Source organism: Protopterus annectens, chromosome 1.part1 (genome assembly GCF_019279795.1).
Source record: "Protopterus annectens isolate FY-2018-M chromosome 1.part1, PAN1.0, whole genome shotgun sequence".
NCBI lineage: Eukaryota > Metazoa > Chordata > Ceratodontiformes > Protopteridae > Protopterus > Protopterus annectens.
Window position 1 is genome coordinate 518402765 of NC_056726.1, and position 17407 is coordinate 518420171.

A 17407-nucleotide genomic window follows, 5' to 3' on the forward strand; every position below is an offset into this window, starting at 1 on the left:
ACCCTGGAACATGTGCATCAAATTTTCAGGGATTACAATGTTTCAGTAACGATATTTTGCGTAATATACCATCAATGTCATATTTATTACCCCATTTTGCTGCGTAACTCACATTATGTGCTCTCTGCGATTGCATATTCTTCACGTCACCCGTCAAACGCGGATCACATGATCTGTTTCTTCAATAATCTCCCATATCCTCTACACGACTGCTACGGACCCTTCTGTCATACCACGTGGTGTCTCCTTCCCTGTATCCACTGTAGTGTCTACAATCACTATTTACTCTGCTGTGTGTTCCCCTGACCTATGTTCAGATTTAACAGTATGTGGGTAGGTCTTCGACCCGATATCACTACTGTTAACAGAAACACAATGTAGTCTGGTCCCTGATCTACAATAGAGACAAAAAGGCAAACACTCCTTACCTGGGCCTCCTGTTTAAGGCTGCACGCTTTTCTTCTTGGGATCCAGTTTCCGCTTTTCAGCCACAGATCAGACAGTAAACAGCCTCTTTACACACAACAATTCAGTCGGAGGTCTTTTCATTCAAGAAGAACCATTTATGCATATTCTCCAGCGTACATGTCTAACCAGCCATGCACTCTGACCTGTAGCTTACCAAGGGAATTCGGATTACAAGGATCACAATGTGAAATAAGTTGTTAAAACCAGACTGTAGTTATCAGTAGGCTTTTCTAAGTGACAGCCGATAACACAGGAGGCTCGGGTTCGGAAAGTTTTAGTAGTGTACACAGGCAGGCTAAATAATATACAGTCCAAGTATGTGAGTTTTGTCTGACTCTATACAGTAAGCAGTTTCTTTATATAGTGTTTACAATCAGCTTTTGCCCACCTTACTGACGTGGTCGGTCACAGGGCATTTCCATCACTATGGTCCGCAATAGTCTATACATACGTGGGTGCTGGGGTCGTGCTTTTAAAATGTTTTCCCATGGGAATAACACAGCCTTGCAAGGCACCTTGTACATTACAGTGTCCTTTTGTGATTGTAGCTGTTTCAAGGACCCTAGACTGTTACGATACAGTGGACAGTTAATTTCTTAATACGTTGCTTTGTCTCTCTGGTAAGGAGTTGTACTGTTATCTTCGATAGAGCTCACAAGGCCATCCTCCTCTGGGGAAGGAGTGCTGTTATGCATGTACATACATTTATTGTTCTGTAACCCAGCAAATAATTAATGATGACAGACATGAGCCTGCTGTACTGCTTACTGCCAGGTTCAGAATTCCATCACACTACAGCTTAGCTTCACCAATTACATGCAGGCTTAGTTCTACTGCCATATTGTACGGTACAATTCAATGCATTATATAGTATTTCGAGTCTAAACTGGAACTTCATATGTGTTTCTATATATTTTACGAACAACATCCATCCGCCATATGCATGTTGTTCCGCCCTTTACCTTGACCGTGTGTATTTGTCCGTCCAGCTACGCTTACTCTCCACATGTGATGTCCCAGCTTCCCTTCTTTGCCTGTAGCACCCTGTTAGGACGTCCTGTTTGGTAGGCACCTGTTCCGCTATATGTGATCGACTTCACTGCATAGATAATCATCGATGCGGTGGTCCAACGACCGACTTGTCCACATGTGTACAGTTATGTGCACCGTGTCGTATGCAAACCTAGATGGTTTGGACGGGTACATACTACATGCGGATGTACACATTCTGCTGACACATTCACATGCAGCCATTTACATATCTGTACCTGCGGTGGGTTGGTGACATGTGGGTAATGATTTGCCCGCGTGGCATTGCCTAACACAAACATCTTACCACAGTTCAGGTATGCACATTGTGTGTGGTTGTATAGCTGCACACGGATGCTAGCAGGTTTGGGTGCAGAGGTATACATGGGTGGGACTGACATGTACAATGAGGCTATTGTGTAGTACATCCGAATGCATGGGTTCTGCTTCTGGATATTACACTTCATCATACGCCATCCAGTGTATGCAACAGAGACGTTGCTGGGTGTGGGATATGTTGCTATGCACATGTTTGCCTGTGTTTGAGGTATCTTGCTTCCTTACTGTTGTTATGTCAACACAGCTACCCGGCTATGTACTGTCACTACTGCTTGTGACCATTATGGTTGGCACCTTTTCCAATGCCCATAGTGGGGCATGTTATGTGGAAACTTCGAATTTGCAGGACTACACATACCCACGGCTAGTGCAGTTGACAGAACTTCACTTGTTTGCCATACTATAAGCTTATTCTGTAAGCATTTGGGTTCCTTATTTATGTTCTTATGCCATGTCTGTGTTTCATATAGTAATGTATATGTTTTATGCTACTATTACATGTATATTGCGGAATTTTCTTGACAGGGGATCGGAGGTCATTTTCCATTTTACGATTGTTGCAGGGACACAACTGTCCAATCAGGGACTGTCCATGGCACATTGGGACAGCAGGTAACCCTGGTGACCATGCCCATGTCGCTACTGGGGTTTCCACCTTTTCCAGTTTCCGATCTGGGATATTTCCGGGACTCACATCTGACTTTACAGGCCGACACATACAAACGGTCACTATATAGCATAGAACTTCACTTGTTTGCCTAAATATAAGCTTATTGTTGTGGCAATTTGCTTGCTTATTCTGTTTCTTGTGTCATTTAGGTATTTCTGTTACAGAAATAACCAATTCATGCTACCATTACATTAAATACGGGATATCATTGTGTCCTACAATCGTAGCACATCAGCCATTTCTAATACGTTTTTCGGGACACAACTGGCCATGGAGAGACTGCCCCAACCAAAGTGGGACAGGTGGTGACCTTAATCGCTGCTCCTATGTCGGTGCGGCGCGCTGACATGCGGCTGTACACCTTCTCTGAGTGTAAACACTGACGGTGCATTGCAGGACGAACGCGGTCTTATGCGTATCCTTTGCTCCTTGGACGGGTACACTTATGCCTTCGTGGCTTGTATTTGCTTCTCCGTTAATTTGGGACGGGTACTATGTTGCATACTGTACATGCGTTTCATTCTGCACGGGACCTGGCTGCTGCCATTACTATTGTGGGCGGACCGTGGCTGTCAGCACATTAGGTTGCTCACCTCATGCCGGCTTAGACACGCCTCCAGACGCATCCTACCTGGGCTCGCTCACGTACACTACGCACGTGTCTGTGATTCCGGTGCACTCTCATTAATATGTATATGGCGCTACTGCGCCGGCTATTCACTGCACCGCCGGCGCAGGCCTTACGCCGGCCTTGCGCCGAGCTTCATGAATCCCGGGGATTAACTAATAGCAAATGGTGCCGATCCACATATCTGCTATGAGACCATCTGTATTAAGGTGGTAAACAAATCTGTTAAATGTCAAGTTATAATGAAATACCACAATCGTTTATCTGTTTCCAATAGTTTTGAGTTGTCTTTGTAAAATGGGAGCGCTAAAAACTCAAATTAAAAAGTACAGTAGAGAGTCGATTATCAAAAACATCAATTATCCAACACATTAATTATCCGAACCCAGTCTTCCAAAGTTTTTGGGTAGGAAAAATCATAAAGTCTAAATATGTAAACATTGTATATATTAGCTTGTGCATTTTTTTTTAACTTGTAGCCTGCTTTTGTGTGAAAAATATTCTTTATTGTGCAATGGACTTGCTGAATGGTTGAAAAGTGTATTCCCTGAGTGCAGAAAAAACAAGATTTTAGAAGTTTTTTATCCAGTTCAATGTATGTTTGATTATCCAGTCAGTTTGATTATCCGAACTACCTTTGGTCCCAATTAATTTGGATAATTGACTGTCTACTGTACATCAGAGTAGTAGTTAAGTTTATTTTTATATAAGGAAACTGTATTTTAGTTTTATACAAGTTCAGATGTTAATATAAATAAAACAGTTTTGTTCTGGTTATATTTTGTATTATTTAATATTAATGTAGAAGTCTGAAGCAGTTCATTTTATTTTTATAAAAAAAATTGTATTTTAGTTTTGCACAAGTTCAAAGTTTGATACAAGTTGAAATATTAATATAAATAAAACACTATTTTTCTTCTGTTTTTGTCTTTCATGATCATATACTGTATGTTCTTCAGTATGCGTTTAAAAGTTGGTATCCCACAATTCCATTGGGGTGGTTGGGGTTACATAATTATTTATGCTAATTTTATGTTAATCAGTATACAGATTTTTGGCTACTTGTATCTATTTTGCATGGGCCTTTGTCGAGATTTCGATGTTTTTAGGTTGAGAGGTATGTGCATGGTACACTCCCAGGCTTTATGCTTTTGTCCACAGTTCTTGTGCTAAGGTGGGTTTTGGGAATGCCTATCTCTCGATGTTTGATTGGGACTTCTACGTCCATCACAAATGAAGTTTTCTAACAAGTCCGTGAGTTTACGCCTTTGTTTGACCAATGATTTTGGTTTGTTCAAGTGTGCGAAGAGATTGAGAGGTAGTGGGTAGGTGCAGGAAATGTTATACATGTCATGCAGTGCCTGTCATTGTGACACTGCATTACTGAATTTTGGATGGTTTGTAATTAAAGTCGGAATAGTTTTCGGAAATGTCTTTTTTGATCCATAACCTTTTTCTTGCCTCATAGTTTGCTGTGTTCCCCTTAAAATTTGTAACTTTCCTCCTAGCCATTTCTTCTTTCAGACTTTAGTCACCTGTTCCAGACAGCTTGTAACAACAATATTTTACATTTTTCGGGGCCTCTTCACATGTTTGGGGGATGGATGAAAGGGAGAGAGTTGTATAGAAAAAGCTGAGGTTCACCTTCAGTGTTTGGTATTTAACTAAAAACTGTAATTTGGGCCTTTCTCATTAATTTTTTTGCCTACTGCTCAGTCATTCTTCAGTCTTTGTGCCTATGGTGCAATAGTGAATGATGTTAATGCAAGTCATTATGCTATATGAATTTTGTAATGCACTTTAATTGTGCCTATTGCCTACATTACAGTTTTTGCCTACTGTTTACTGTTACTTAGCAGTTCTTTGGCCTACGGTACAATACTGCGTACTGTATAGCTTGTGTTTATGAACAGCGTTCTGTATTAAGTTGTTCATTCTTTTGTGCCTGCAGTCATACTAACATGACTTTTTGGAACTTAATCCATTTTTCTGGTTTATATGCCTGCACTGCAGTTTTTTTGCCTACTGGTCCTCGTTTCTCTTAATTTCTGCCTATAGTGTAATAGGGAATCAATTTGATCACTTGTTGGGTGTACACTGCGCCATAGATTGCGTAGCTCTTGACTTGGTATGGCAGCTTCAGTTTTTTTGCTTAACTGGAACGCATTTTACAGTGGTCTTTCATATTACGATGTAGTGCTACCTAATTATAGATCATATATTTGAGGTTATTTCCTTTTCATTATGACTTTTTGTAGAAGCAGAAGAGGATGATTGGAGACTAAAGCACAATAGTGACTTATAGTTAGTGACTGTATTTTGTAAGCAGAGGAGGCAAGTGTCAGTGTGTTAAGGGAAAGGTTGTAGGTTTGTAGCTTCCGCCTACAGTTAAGATACTTACTGTTTACACTGGTTGGCTAGCTTGGAGTTTGTGTTTCACATGGCAATGTCAAAGTTGAGGGTTTACCGCAGTAGACCATTTAAGTAAATCTGATGGGTAATATTCCACTATTGTCATGGGAGGAGTTTCTGTGTAAACTGGAAAATACCATCTTTAGAATGTGTTCAGAATGCTAATGTTTATCATTATGCACTCCGGGTAGGTCAAAGAAAGTGGCATAACATGTATCTGAAGTGTAGTGCTTTTTAGTAACAGTATGACAACCATTCCCAGTTAGAGATGAATCATACATATTTGCCAGGAGCAGCAAAAAGAAAGCTTCAGCAGCAGAGGAATGAGGATGCAATGAGACAGGGTTCCATTATGAAATTTTTCTGTGGGTCATCAGCGAGGGGAGATTCAGGAAAAAGCCTGGCTTCAGGACAACACAATGGCTCTGCATTAAAAGCCTACCCACTGTGAGGCCAGCATCTTTACAATAGAAAGTGAGCTCCTGTGAACTTACAGCCGTTGCCATGGACGAAAGTATGTCAGCAAATGCGGATTCAACTTTAGCGGTGTTGCCTGGATCACCAGAGTTTGATACAGAAGGAGCACATACTTCTGTAGTGACAGATGTCGCCTGTGACTCGCAGGGAGTGTCAGGTATATCTTTTGAGGATCTAGGAACTTGGCCAGACTTGGTAAGGGATAAGTTTAGGGTAGCTGCCATTCAGCATGGACCTGTGCAAGTGGTTTTGCCACAGTTCCCGGTCAATGGACAGAAAAGAAGCTTTACATTGGAGAACTATTTCCATGTGCTGCCTAATGGGGAGAGAGAAAAACGCACTTGGTTGACATATTCAGTCTCAAAGGATGCACTGTTTTGCTCTGCATGCAAATTATTTGGACATTCTAACCATCTTCTCAGGTTAGGTGGTTAAAGAGCATGGACAGAGATGTCTTTACATAGCCATGTCCAAGTACCAGAGCATACAGCACGCATGCTGAAGTGGAAGGAACTGGATAATAGAGTAAGAAAAAGAGAACTCACTGGTGTGGTGTGTTAGAATGCATTACAGCTTTTTCCAATACTTGACGTAACAGAACATGGCATTCTGTGGTATGTATGATGCCCTATGGCAATGGCAATTTCTTGGGCCAAGTGCAACTTTTGTTGCAGTTTGATTCTGTCATGGCTGAACATTTACATTGTATTAGGAATAAAGAAGTAATGGATTACTATCTTGGGAAGGACATACAGAATGAAATTATCCAGCTGATTCAAAATGCTATTTTAAGGACCATTGTATGGAAGGTGAAGGATGACATGTACTTTTCCATTATTCTTGACTGCATGCCAGACATCATCAATCAAGAGCAAATGACTGTAGTAGTTAGGTATGAGGATATTTCACGGACTGCAGCCACAGTTGAGGAATGCTTTCTGGGATTTGTGCCTGTGAATGATACAACTGGGGCAGGACTTACAGAAGCACTTCTTCAGACTGCAAAATCATCAACTGGACATTAATGACCGTTGAGGACAAGGATATGATAATGGCAGCAACATGAAGAGGAAACGAGCTGAAGTGCAGGCCTAGATAAAACAGATGAATTCAAGGACTTTTTATGTGCCATGTGTCTGCCATAATTTAAATCTTATAGTTAGTGATGGAGCAGATTCATCACTACAGGCAGTGTTGTTTTTTGGATGCCTGCAGAACATTTACGTACTCTATTCAGCATCAACGACCCAATGACAGATCTTGAAACAGCACACGTCACTGTGAAGCCACTGTCGGAGACTCGCTGAGAATGCAGGACAAACCTTGTGAAGGCAGTAAAACCAGTTGAAGGGAGCCAAGGAAGCATTATAGGAGATAGGTGAAGCTGTACATACAAGTGATACTGCAACATATCAACAAGCAAGGGGACTGTGCTCAGAACTTACGTCATACCAATTCATTGTATGTTTAGTGATTTGGTATGATGTGCTGACAGAGGTAAATCGTGCAACCAAAGTTCTGCAGAGTCCATCGGTTGATATTTCTCTATATGTCAAAGTGCTGGCATCAACTATGGACTTGCTGTAGAATTACAGAGACATGATTTCAACATGCCATGGGTGAAGCCTCCAAGATAGCAGAAGAACTGGATGTTGGCACCACATTTCAAGAAAAGATGCAGAAGAAAGTAAAGTGGTTCTTTGACTATGAAGGAGAAAATGAGACTGTACAGGATTGAGCAGTAAAACTACATGTAGAGGTCTTCAATGTGCTGCTGAACACAACAATCCAATCGTTTACTGATCGGTTTGAGCAGCTTTCAGAGTTTGATAAGGCCTTTGGATTTTTATCAAATATTAAAGTCTTGAGCGATGTTGCAGAAGACACATTTCTTCCAACACTGCAAGGCTCTGAAAGCACAACTGACTGATAGAATAATTGGCCACTGTGACACTGATGACTCTGACCTTGGACACGAACTGAAAAGCCTTTCTCAAATGATTGATAACGAATCATCACCAATGACTGTGTTAAATTTCCTCATTCACACCCACTTGTAAGATAGCTACACAAATACTTATGTTTCATTGTGAATTTATTTGACTGCACCTGTTACAGTGGCTACTGCAGAAGAAAGTAGCTTTTCTAAACTGAAACCCATAAAGACATACCTACATTCATCAATGAGTCAGTAGATACTTTCAGGCTTAGCTGTGATCTCAACTGAGCATGAAGTGGGACAAAGTGTATCATATGGCAGCCTCATTGTAGACTTTGTCTGGAAGAAAATTCGTAAGATCCCAGTAAAACTCTAGGTATGTGCTCATATTTCCTTTCCAGTAATCTTTTATAATGCTATAAGGTAGTAAATTCCAGGTAGTACCTTAGCATGGCTTGGATAGTAACCTGTGTAGTCACTGATTTTTTGCTTACTCTAGCAGGTAGAACCACGTAGTACAATGAAGATGAAACCAGCAAGATTTTAGGCAAAGACAGCTAGGAGCAGCAGGTCTCGTTGTGAGGTCAGGAGAGTTGGGAGCAGCAGGACTCGTCATGACGCCAGGACAGTTGGGAGCGGCAGGACTCATCATGAGGCTAGGACAGAAGCAGAGGAATAACAGATAAAAGTGGCAGCAATCAGGAAAGCTGAGGAGCTAACTTCACACTGAAAATGAATGACACCCAGGTGGTCTTGACTTCACCTGTTTCTCTCTGGGTTTGAGTCTGCCTATGTCAGACTCAGTAACCCCATTGCTCTTTTGTGCTTGGGTTTGAGTCTGCCTGCCTCAGGCTCAGTAATCCCCACTGAGCTCTCTTATGTGTTTGGGTTTGAGTCATCTGCCTCAGTCTCAGTAATCCCCATGGCTTTCTCTTGGGTTTGTTTGGGTTTGAGTCTGTTTGCCTCAGGGTCTGTAGTTCCTATGGCTTTCCCTTGTATATCTTGTGTGTCTGTACTCTTTTCTATGTCTGTCCCGCTGTATTGTGTACCTCTGCAGTGTGAATGTTCTGCATGTCAGTAACTGTCTTGTGTGATGGGGTCAGTTTATCTAATGCTGCTTGTTTCAGTCTTGCCATATTGCTGTCATCGTCTTGTGTTTGGGAGTGGTGTCTCAGTTCTGTTTTTGCGGTAGTGCTGCCTTAGTCTTGTGTGAGTTTCTGTTCAGTCTTGCAGTAGTTTTGCCCTGGTCTTGTCACTGTATTGTGGGGGTGGGCGCCTCTGTCCTGTGTGTCTGAGTCTGTGTGGGTGTTAATGTTCAGTCTTGCTGTAGTGTTGTCTTTATCATACGTGGGTGTCTGTCCTGTGTGTAAGAGTCTATGTAGCTGTCTGTCTTGTGTCTCTGTTCAGTCTTGTTATAATGCTGTCTTATCTTGTGTGGGTGTTCAGTCTTGCTGTAGTGCTGTCTTTGTCATGTGTGGTTGTCTGTCCTGTGTGCAAGAGTCTCTGTCTTAGTGTGCCTCTGTCCTGTGTGAGGGAGTCTGTGTGGGTGTCTCTGTTCAGTCTTGCTGTACTACTGTCTTTGTCTTGTATTGTGTATGTGCTATGTGTGGGAGTCGGTGTGGGTGTCTTTGTGTGGGAGACACTGTAGATTTTGTTTTTGTGTACCTCTGAGGGACTGGCTACCTTGATGAGGTACAGAGGCTTGTTGTAATGTAAAAACATTGCTACTAAATGACAGTCATAGCTCTCAATCTCATGGCACAAAAAATCTGGACAAAGCCACAGATAATGGGGGTACAGCCCCAAAGATCAGGACAAATTTTAAATATTGCTCTTATAAACTTAAAAAGTTACTAGAATAAAAGGTGTTACCATTCATTTTCTGAAGGATATGAAATCAAACTCATATGCCTGTCATTATTTAGTGAATTCAATCCTCAATGATTTGCTGCAAAAAAACTAAAAAAAACTACATATTTTGTAGAACAGACCAAAAAATTAGTCACATCTGGAGATTCTGTGAAAATCTGGTTAGTTGAAAAAGTTAAACTTGTTAAGGACCTAATCTTAATAGTATTTAGAGGTGCTTAACAAAAACTTGATAAGAACACAAATTGCTGTTAAAATTGTGTCTCGCCCTAGGGGCTAACAGGTACAGTGCCAGCATGTAAGAAGACAGACAGAAAGTAAAACATCTTATAAAAAACTGTCAGATGCTTTGACACACTTATAAACAAAATGTGTGGCAGAATGTAGTACCTAACAGCTTTTAAAGTCATTAATTCTACAGATGGTGCACTTTGATTCTACCTACTGCCTGTCTGACAGTGCTATGTGTTTTACTGCCTTTCAAAGACTTTAAAATCCAGTAAAACACTTTGTGGTCTTCCACTTTTTTTAACTGGCAATACATGCACCAGATAAAGCTCCATGCATTACAAAGAATAACGAATGGGTTACTGATTGTAACCAGATTTGTGTGTTCTCAACATAGTTGCCAAGATTCGCCTCTCAAGCTTTGCTGTCAAAGGATTATAAGGTTATAGGATCACTACATTATAGGAAATACAAGGCTATTGAGTCCTGCAACCATTTAAGCCTTGCCAGTTCACTCTCAGGATGAGCCCTGGGTGAATTTGTCAGTACCTAACCAATTATAAAGTTCCCTTTTGAAGGAAAATAAAGAATCAAACTGCTTAATATGCAGTGGATGTCTACTTCAGAGGTGGGGAAGGCTCTGAACAATGAATTAATGCTTCATTTTTTTTGATTTACCTGATGATGAAGATTTAGATCCCTTGGTCTGGTAATTGTGGAAATGCAAAAGATCCTGGAACAGTGGGACCCTAATAATTCAGAAGGCAAGGCATAGAGCTCCCCTCAGCCATCCGTAACACACTGAATAGAGGTACAGTTCTTCTAGTCTTTTCTGGCAGTTTAGGGTTTTTAAGCCAGTGATCGTTTCAGTTAGGAATATCTCGGCGGCTTTCGAGTTGTTACATAAGTCTAGTGAGATACATTGCAAAGGGGTCACTTCATTCAATAACTGGCCTCACCAATGCTGAATATAATGGGACAATGACCTCTCTGGATCTGGAAGATATCTCCTTGGCAATTAGTGACACTAAATAGAAGGACTAGTGTTAAGTGTTGATCAAAGGAGAGAGAATTATCAACCCAAGTACCAAGGTCTCTAAAAGCATTCTCATTCTAGAGCAGGATGTCGTCTATGCTGTGTGCTGGGGGGGGGGTAGTTTACCAAATGTGACAATGTTACGCTTTTTAGCATTTAATTTAAGCCCATTGTTAGCACACCTGGTGTTTACAAGTGCAAGTTCTTGTTGCAGCGCAACCTCTCAATGACTCCCAGTTTACAGGCATCCACAAACCTGGTTATTCTCGAGGTGAATTTCTTGGCATCTATGTGTTGAACACATAATATTCTGGAAATGATCAGAGAATTGATCATAATCCTCTATACTTAGATTAATTATTATTTTGTGTGTGTGTGTGTGTGTGTGTGTGTGTGTGTGTGTGTGTAAGCGTATGTTTTGGTTTGGGGGTTGTTTTTCTTGTGCTGGTTTTTACTGTTGCATGGGTAGCTGTGTTTTGTGTGAGATGTTTAGTGTGTGAGTGTGTGTGTGTGTGTGTGTGTGTGTGTGTGTGTGTGTGTATATATGTATGTATATATATATATATATATATATATATATATATATATATATATATGGTGAATGTAGGGGTTGTAGTACAAGTAATGATACTTACAATGTTACAGAAATTATGATAATAAACTTCTGATGATCTAGGAGAATTAAATGTATTTACAGAGTATCCAGAGAAATGTTTTTATCACAACCCTTGTTCTGGGTCCACTGTTAGGACAAATATGTATGCAAGCACATGAACTCGCATATGCTTACACACACACACACACACACACACACACGCACGCACGCACGCACGCACGCACGCACACACACACACACACACACACACACACACACACACATTAATTGTACTATTGTAGTTGCATGCTTTTGAACAGGGCCCTTCACTGTAATTCCTACCTAGTTTGGATGTGAAATGCTCAGCAAAGTAGACACTGTTCCTCTTAATTAATTATTTATTTAACTAACTAATTGTTAGGACAAATATGTATGCAAGCACATGAATTCGCATATGCTTACACACACACACACACACACACACACACACACACACACACACACACACACACACACACTAATTGTACTATTGTAGTTGCATGCTTTTGAACAGGGCCCTTCACTATAATTCCTACCTAGTTTGCGTGTGAAATGCTCAGCAAAGTAGACACTGTTCCTCTTAATTAATTTTCTGAAAAGATGGGCCATTATTTTGGACGAGATCTCCAGTGAACAGTATAACATGCAACTTTATGAGGAAACTACAATCATTTTTCATTGTATTTACCTTTCTGCTTCTTCCTTTTCTTTCTTTTCTTGTTCCTCCCTTTCTCTCTGTTCTCTGGCCAAGCGTCTTTTCTCTGCAAGCAGTCTTGCAGCTTCTTCTGCGTCTCTGTTTCCTGGACTACTTTTGCTTTGAGTTGGTGATATGACTGTCGGATATGACGTTGGAACAGTTTCTGCAAAAAGAAAATAATTAAATAATTAACAACTTTCAAAAATGTACTTGTAATTCACACCTCAAGAAATCAGTGCTATATTGGTAATTATGACAAACATTTTTATTAATGTGATGCCCATGCACTGGCCCAGTAATCAAGGAGCCTCAATCCTCACTACTAACATCAGTGAGGGGCGTCCACATTGGGAGGATAACAAGTACACACACAGTAAAGTACAATTTCCTTTAAAAGCACACAGAGATCACAGTCAGTCTGGTGCTGGTTTCTCCCTTTCTCTCCAGATCCCCAATAAGACTCCTCACTGGCACAGCTATAGGGTTCAGATCTCAGCCAAGTGGCCAAGCCAAAACCTTCAGCACCCTCTCTGTCCAACCAGCGCTTTGTGTCTCTGCCCAAGTAGCTGACACACACACAATTTGAGATTTGAGTTATATACAACACACAGACACTTCTGGAGAAGGCTGGCACAGGTTCACTAGCTATGCCCCATTCTGCCAAGACCATAAGGTAGTAACGACTGCCACCAACCACTAAAATCAGCTACTATAAAGACCCTTACCAAAGGGTGTCCAATTCTACTGTGCAATGTTATTATTATCCAATTGGTAAGTGTGATGAACAGTAAGGCTATTGGAGTGGCTTGTACAGTATCACCATAAAATTATCTCTACACAAAACTACCACAGTTAAGGTTTTAAAATATTTAATAATAAATAATAAAAACACAAGACAATACTCATTAATTCAACACAATGATAATAAGGAGTTCAGAAATCACAGGAAATACTTTAAAACAACATTGTAGAATAGTCTCAAATAAATATAGAAAACATCTACACTAATCTGGCTATATTCCTATCTATCTCTAAGAGAAATACTAAGATCTAAATCCTACTTGCAGAGCAAGGCAAAGTGTTGGTGAGTTGTTGTCAGCTTCAGAACAAAATACAAAATGCACCTCTTTCTCTCTGAGATCGTTTTTAAATTGATTATACACATTACTGCTGAGTCATTTCAGATTACATAATTCGTGTCACTTCTGCTTAAGTTTCCCAGGCTCACAGAACTTAAAATTTAACATTTCTTTGTGATTTGCAGCTGCCAGGAAGTCACAGCAATAAAAGGCACTTTACATGTGAAGCCTAGTAATCATCTCTGTCTGAAGACAATAGAAAGAATCTCCTAGCCCAGACATCCTGCCTCTTAGCTTGAGACGGCACACAGTCACATAGGTTCATAGGTAGGTACTAGGCTATTGGCCCTAGGGCCTATATAAGCCTAGCCAAAAAAATGTACCCTGGCTTTCGCCACCCAAGAAAATTATTTTCCTGTGCCCCTGTCGAGCAGAGCCACAGAAATGACCCCTGGGGTGAATTTCCCATTTTCCATCCAATCATCAAGATTTTTCTTGAAGAGTGCTAATGAGGAGCTCTGTTTGACATAGATAGGTAGTCTGTTCCAGAGTATGGGAAGTCTATGGGACAGGAATCTATCCCTCCAGCATGTTCTGTTTATTGTGGTGACAAGGTTTAGGTCCCTAGAGCATGTAGCTCGGAGGGATTGGGATTTCTTTAAGTGGAACATGTCCAACAGCTCTGGGTTTGACATAGCTTTGTATGTTAGGCAGAGATCACCCCTGAGTAGGCGATATGTGATGGAGTAAAGCTGTAGTTTTTTGAGATGGTCTGCATAGAGCATCTGTTTGAGGCCAGTAATCCTCTTTGTGAGGTATTTCTGTGGACTTTCCAGTTGTTGTAGATGTCTTGTGAGGTACATACTAAAAGGGGCATTTTACTCTATAATGGGTCTAATAGTGATGAGTAGAGGGGAACAATGACCTCTTTTTTTCTGGATGAGAATCCTTTTGTGATGAGATGAGCCATGTAGAAGGATTTCCTGACCACTGTGGCAATGTGATTATCAAAGGAGAGACTACTGTCTACCTGTGTCCCAAGGTCTCTTATCACATTTTCAGCATTAAGTAGACTACCAGCTATGTGGTAGTTCATGGGTACAGAGTTTTTACCAAAGGGGATGACAATACACTTTTTGGCATTGAGCTTCAGGCCATGGCTTTGACACCAGGTATCTGTCTCAGTGAGGCCCTTTTATAGTTTGTCCACATCGTTAGGAGTTCCGATTATGGCTCCTAGTTTGCAGTCATCTGCAAACTTTGTTAGCCAAAGACCTTCTGTGTTAGCCTGCACTTCAGAGAAGTAGATACCAAACAGGAGAGGACCCAGGGCTTGGAATCTGCTACTTTCACAGTGTGGGTTCTGTCCATGAGCCAGTTGGCAACCCATCTTGTGACATAGGGATTTATACCTAGTTTAGTGAGCTTATCTATAATTCCAGAGTGGGAGATGGTGTTGAAAGCCTTGGCGAGATCTAGATAAGCTGTGTGAACCATTTTACCCTCATCTATGGCTTTGGTGACTGCTTCAAAGAAGTCAATCAGGTTTAGGAGACATGATCTGCCTTTTACAAATCTAAACTGGGTAGGGTCGAGAGTTTGGAGATTACCAATGCCTTTGTTTATGAGTTCCATGATGATATGTTCCATGGCCTTGCAGACTAGGCTCATCAGGCTAATGGGGCTGTAGTTCCCGGGATTCGTCATGGCTCCACCTTTGTGGAGTGGGATAACTGTCGCGGTGCGCCATTCAGTGGGTACAAAGCCTGAGGTGAGGCTATGATTGAACATGGTACTTAGGTAGGGTGCCAGTTCATTCTGTAGTTCACGTAGAATGCAGCCTGGGATATTGTCAGGTCCCATGGATGCTGTGTTCTTGGCTTTGGAGAGTGTGTTTTTTTACCTGTGCAGCCGTGATTATAGGAACTTTGCATTCTTCCAGTATAGAGATGGGCCCTCTAGGGGGTGAGAGGGGGGTAAAGTTAGCACTGAACCTATCTGCTAGGATGTTGGCAATATCAGTTGGTTCTGTATATTTAGCGCCATTGTGCTGTAACTCAGAGCAGATCTGAGTGTTCCCATTGAGATTCTTGACATAGCTATAGAATGCTTTGTGGTTGTCTTTAGAGTCAGTGGTAATTTTGTTTTTGTAACTATCTTTGGAGGATTTTATGAGGGAGCACAGCTTCTTACGTAGGTTGACCAGGGAGTTCCTCCAATCATGGGATTTTACTCTTTTTTGCAACAGTTTCTTTCTTCTGTTGTAGAGTTTGTTTATGGCAGAGGACCACCAGATTGGCTTCTTTTTTTTGGAGGATAACATCTTGGTTCTATTAGGGATAGCATGATCCATGCATTCGTGTAAGTGCTTATAAAGTGCATTTGTGTAGGATTCAGCTGTCATACCTCTATTGTCCATCTGCATGGGTGTCGTGAAGTTTGCCACTTCTGTCTTAAGAAGTGTGAAGTTGGCTTTGGAGAAGTTTTTTACGATGGTTTCCCTAATTGGGGGTGGGAGGATCCAGGACTGAACCCTGTGGTACTCCACTTGTCACTGGTCTGAAGTCGGATTTGGAATCCGCTACTTTCACAGTGTGGGTTCTGTTCGTGAGCCAGTTGGCAACCCATTATCAGCTCATTTTCTTAGAGTTTGCAAGTTAACTCTGTATGTGCCAGTTTTCTACCATGAAACCATACATTATATAGACATACAGTTTACACACATTTCTGCTTTCTTCCAGCAGGGTGCACTGTGGTTACAATCCTGAAGCTCTGCACATAACACAATTTCCTTACATTTGTAACACAAGCCCGTGGATCATATTAATATTTACAATGATATAGAATTATTTACAAAATTCTATCCAGCTAGGCTGGCAGCCTTCACATTCCCCCACCCCCAAGAACTCAAGCTAGTTTTTCAAGTACCCTTTGAGAAACGTTGCTCGCGAGGGTTGACTCTGTCTGGGTATACCTTACCCCATTCTCCTGTCTTGACAGCCCATCTGCGTTGACATTGCAAATCCCACTGCGGTGCTGCACTGACATATATGCTTGCAATCCTAGCCTCCACCTTAGTAATTTGGCATTTTGCTGGCTGGCTCAATGTAACTAAGTTAGGGGATTGTGATCTGTAACTACAGTGAATTTCCTTCCATACAGATAAGGCTGAAGTTTCTGCAGTGCCCACACTATGGCTAGACATTCCTTTTCTACAACTGCATAACATTCCTCTCTGGTTGGATCCTACGACTGAGATAAACCACTGGGTGCTCTTCTCCCTCTGAAGAAATCTGGCTAAGTAGAGCCTCCACCCCATGATTTGAAGCATCCACCTGCACAACAAATTATTTGCTATAATCTGGACTGGCTAACTCAGGGGGTTCTTCCAAAGCTTCTTTAAGCTTCTGGAATGCCTACTCACATGCTGTGGTCCACACTACCTTATCTGGTCTGTTTTTCCTTGTCAGGTCTGTGAGGGGAGCAGCTACAGCACTATAACTGGGGACAAACCTTCTGTAGTACCCTGCAGTCCCTAAAAATGCCCTAACCTGATTTTTAGTAACAGGTGCAGGGCATGCCTGAATGGCTTCCACTTTGGCAGGTTCTGGCCTGATCTTACCACTCTATGTCTCAGGTAGGAGATCTCTGTTATACCCACCTGACATTTGCTGGGCTTAATGGTCAACCATGCCCTCTGTAGTCTGCCCAGGAACTCCCTGACATGCTGAAGGTGCTCTTGCCAGGAATGACTGTAGATGGTAATATCATCTAGGTAAGCAAGAGCAAAATCTCCTGCTCCTGCTAGGATATGATTTACCAGCCTCTGGAAAGTCGCTGGGGCATTTTTCATCCCAAAGGGCATCTTGTGAACTCATGTAAGCCAAAAGGAGTCACAAAGG

At 41.5% G+C, this 17407-nt stretch overlaps 1 protein-coding gene across 1 annotated transcript in view; it reads right to left on the reverse strand.

Moving 5' to 3' along the window:
- The window catches only part of MAP7 (microtubule associated protein 7), a 1390439-nt gene that overhangs the window by 287918 nt on the left and 1085114 nt on the right, over positions 1-17407 (reverse strand). The window contains exon 16 of the mRNA XM_044076419.1: positions 12418-12589. Within this exon, the coding sequence (XP_043932354.1) occupies positions 12418-12589 (172 nt within the window). The remainder of the gene's footprint in view (positions 1-12417; positions 12590-17407) is intronic.